Source organism: Hesperophylax consimilis, chromosome 8, assembly GCF_061612785.1.
Source record: "Hesperophylax consimilis isolate HC1 chromosome 8, BYU_Hcon_1.0, whole genome shotgun sequence".
Lineage (NCBI taxonomy): Eukaryota > Metazoa > Arthropoda > Insecta > Trichoptera > Limnephilidae > Hesperophylax > Hesperophylax consimilis.
In genome coordinates, this window is record NC_142843.1 from 20945063 (window position 1) to 20947974 (window position 2912).

The 2912-nt window shown below is 34.9% G+C and overlaps 1 protein-coding gene across 1 annotated transcript; it reads right to left on the minus strand.

Annotated features, from left to right (window-relative positions):
* IFT20 (intraflagellar transport 20) lies at positions 1-2473 on the minus strand. The gene is made up of 3 exons (XM_089634492.1): positions 2297-2473; positions 1649-1803; positions 1-1292 (listed from the first exon to the last, which is right to left on the minus strand). Exons 1-3 carry the CDS (start codon positions 2418-2420, stop codon positions 1176-1178), a joined length of 396 nt encoding a protein of 131 aa, XP_089490618.1. The 5' UTR covers positions 2421-2473; the 3' UTR covers positions 1-1175.
* Between the last annotated feature and the right edge of the window lie 439 nt (positions 2474-2912).

Consider the following 2912-nt stretch of genomic DNA (forward strand, 5'->3'; position numbering starts at 1 on the left):
TACAAGGAATTATCGGGGAATGCTTGAAAGTTTACATAAGTCTTGGTGGGTCATATCTAGAAATCAAATTAGGATTTAGTAAAATTATAAAACAAATAGGTATATAATCTTATTTTATAGTGCTTTAGTAAACATAAAGCCTAAATCTTCTAAAGTAATATTGCACATTATAAAAGGTTCTTGACCATTTTCATTCCATAAATACCTGTTAGTTTTGGGTAGTTAATGCCACGTCTATCAAGCCTGGACAACAGCCGATGGGATTTTCAATGTCAATAAGCAGGCAGTAAACTTAAGCACCCCGGGGAAAATTAATATCAATATTCATGTGAATTTACAGTATCCAGTCGAGGGCACCCACCGTTTTAATGACCAGATGGGTCACTATCAGTTTTCACGTCCAGACTCGACTTTTGCTACAACGAAGCTACTATTTAATGACCAGATGGGTCACTATCAGTTTCTACGTCCAGACTCGACTTTTGCTACAACGAAGCTACTATTAAATGATTCTAAAAGCCCTCAACTGATCTAATTTTTTTATGAATCCTAAGAATTATCAACAATCGATCGTTCACAGAGAGATTCACAATAGTGACTTCTCATTGACAGGGGAATGATGAATATTTTGATTGAGTGCTTGGATGCAACGGATTGATCGTTTGACTGTGTGATTAACAATCAGTCGTTCGTCAGACGGTTTGTATGGTGGATCTATCGGGCCCTTCGGAATTGTGGAAGTAGAACGAGATTCTGTTTTACTTGTACATTGTGACTGCCCAGATCAATGAAAAGTGAAATTAAAATATTATCACAATGTTCACATACTATAGGTACTGTTTCTGCAGACGTCCACAGAAACACTGAGTGAAAATATTGATGGGTCGATTGAAATTCCATCAATCACACTTCAGTTGAAATTATCAATCGCGTTAACATATTGACAAATTGATATTGACCGTCTCCAGGGTGCTTTAGGTACTGAATTAGTGCCTATTACACATTGATGACAACTACAGACCATCGTAAGGTTAGCAGTGCTTATCTGCATGTATTCTAATATGCTGTGCTTTAGTGCCATTCTTTATATTTTATTTTATTGCCAGACATGATGCTAACGAGAACTTCAGTTTGATTTAACGTAACCTTAACTGAGTTTCTATTGATAAAATAATTTACCGCATTTCACTGAGGTATTCGATTGTCTCCTGTTGTTCCACTTCAACTAACTGAAGAGAATGGTATTCAAGTTGAAGCCTTTCCAATTCCATTGTCTTTTCCATAAGAAGACCCTGGAAAAAGCAAGGGAGAGATTACTAGGAGGTAAGAGAAGCAGATGGCTGATGCGTTGAACAGATTGTCGGTGTCAGCGCAGGACCATGTAGAGGGAAGAGCCAGATGCATCAGGGCAATCAGAGGAGTTTCACGATCCTCGGCAATGAGGGAACAACTGAACAGACTGTCGGTGTCAATGCAAGACTGTGTAGAGGGATGATCCAGATGCATCAGGGCAATCAAAAGAGTTTCACGGTCCTCGGCAATGAGGGAACAACAAAACAGTAATCAACGGTATGCCTTTACATATTTGCGAGTCATGGAAGACCCTTTTTAAGTACTTACATATATGATAATGTTTCATCATAATTACCTGTAATTTTTGTTGCTGTTCTTCTCTATCTTTCGTTACTGATTGAAGTGAATTTCTAACTCCAATAGTCATAATTTTTTCTTTATCAACACTTTTACCCAGGTCTTCCAATATTGTAATAAAAGAGTCAATAGTTAGTTCCAAGGAATTCACATCTGTAAAGGAGTTGAGTTGTATTTGGTAAACTTGTCGAATTCCGTTTCTTGCAAAGGCTCTTTAAAAAACAAAGCTTGATTTCAACTTATATATCTAATGGAAACAACTATTTAAGTCAGAGGTCTAAGTAAACATGCAAAAAATAGGTTGTTAGTTTGGGTTATTTTAATAATTTATACGTATTTCCTAACTTTCAAACTTAACTTTGAGAAAAAATGGAACTTCAATGCATCTTTTACCAACTCCCACAACATAAAAAGTTATTACTTGTAGTAATTAAGGTGAAACCAAGTGCTATTTATAATTTTTTGTGAGTTAAGGAATTCGACAAGTTTATCGAGTATACTATTTATATTTATTAACCGTGAGGTGATATTTCACAAAAAATGACGTTATTATTTTGATGATCATATTATAGAGGCTCTTGAAAGATTTCTTTCTCAACTTTTAAATAAGTCATAGTTATTCTTTTTTCAAGTAAACTGGACTTACTAATTTTAAATGTTTTGCTTGTTTCGATCAAATCATTTGTTTGATTTGATACTGTAGAATCAAGAATCCTTATTTTATTAAATTCGTCCAAATATAAACCAGCTTTGGCAAGTTCGTCCGCCATTTTTTGTAAACAAAAATATGTCACAAACGTCAGAATGTCCAGAACGCAGAATGCTGCAACAAACAACGAACCATAAATAAACCACTCTCTAGATCGATATCTTCGGGCTTTTTGTATGGCCCCATTTTGTCACACCCTTAACCACAGACGACCACAGATAAAACGGTCGTTTGGTCCAGACAGGTAAATATATTGTGGAACATAAATAAATCTCAAGGCCATTTGAAAAAGTGCAAACATAGACAATATAACTGCACCCAGCTAACATCGTTCATTCACTAGCCCAAAAAAATTATATTTTAAAAATAAAAATATTGGAATGCAGGAAAAGGAAAATAAAAAAACCCACACCTATGCACACATAAAAATACTTTTTATTTTCAAAAAGACAATGGACAGTAATACAAAACAGGGTCAGTACAACCGATGTATTGAGCATTGATTTATCATTGAAGTAGAAGATAATACTAATATATCTAAACAAAACATGAA

Coding starts and splice junctions, on each gene's coding strand:
- IFT20 (XM_089634492.1), bottom strand. CDS start 2,420: ATGGCGGACGAACTTGCCAAAGCTGGTTTATATTTGGACGAATTTAAT. Junction 1,804..2,296: donor AAGCAAAACATTTAAAATTA/GTAAGTCCAGTT, acceptor ACTCCTTTACAG/ATGTGAATTCCTTGGAACTA. Junction 1,293..1,648: donor AACAGCAACAAAAATTACAG/GTAATTATGATG, acceptor TGCTTTTTCCAG/GGTCTTCTTATGGAAAAGAC.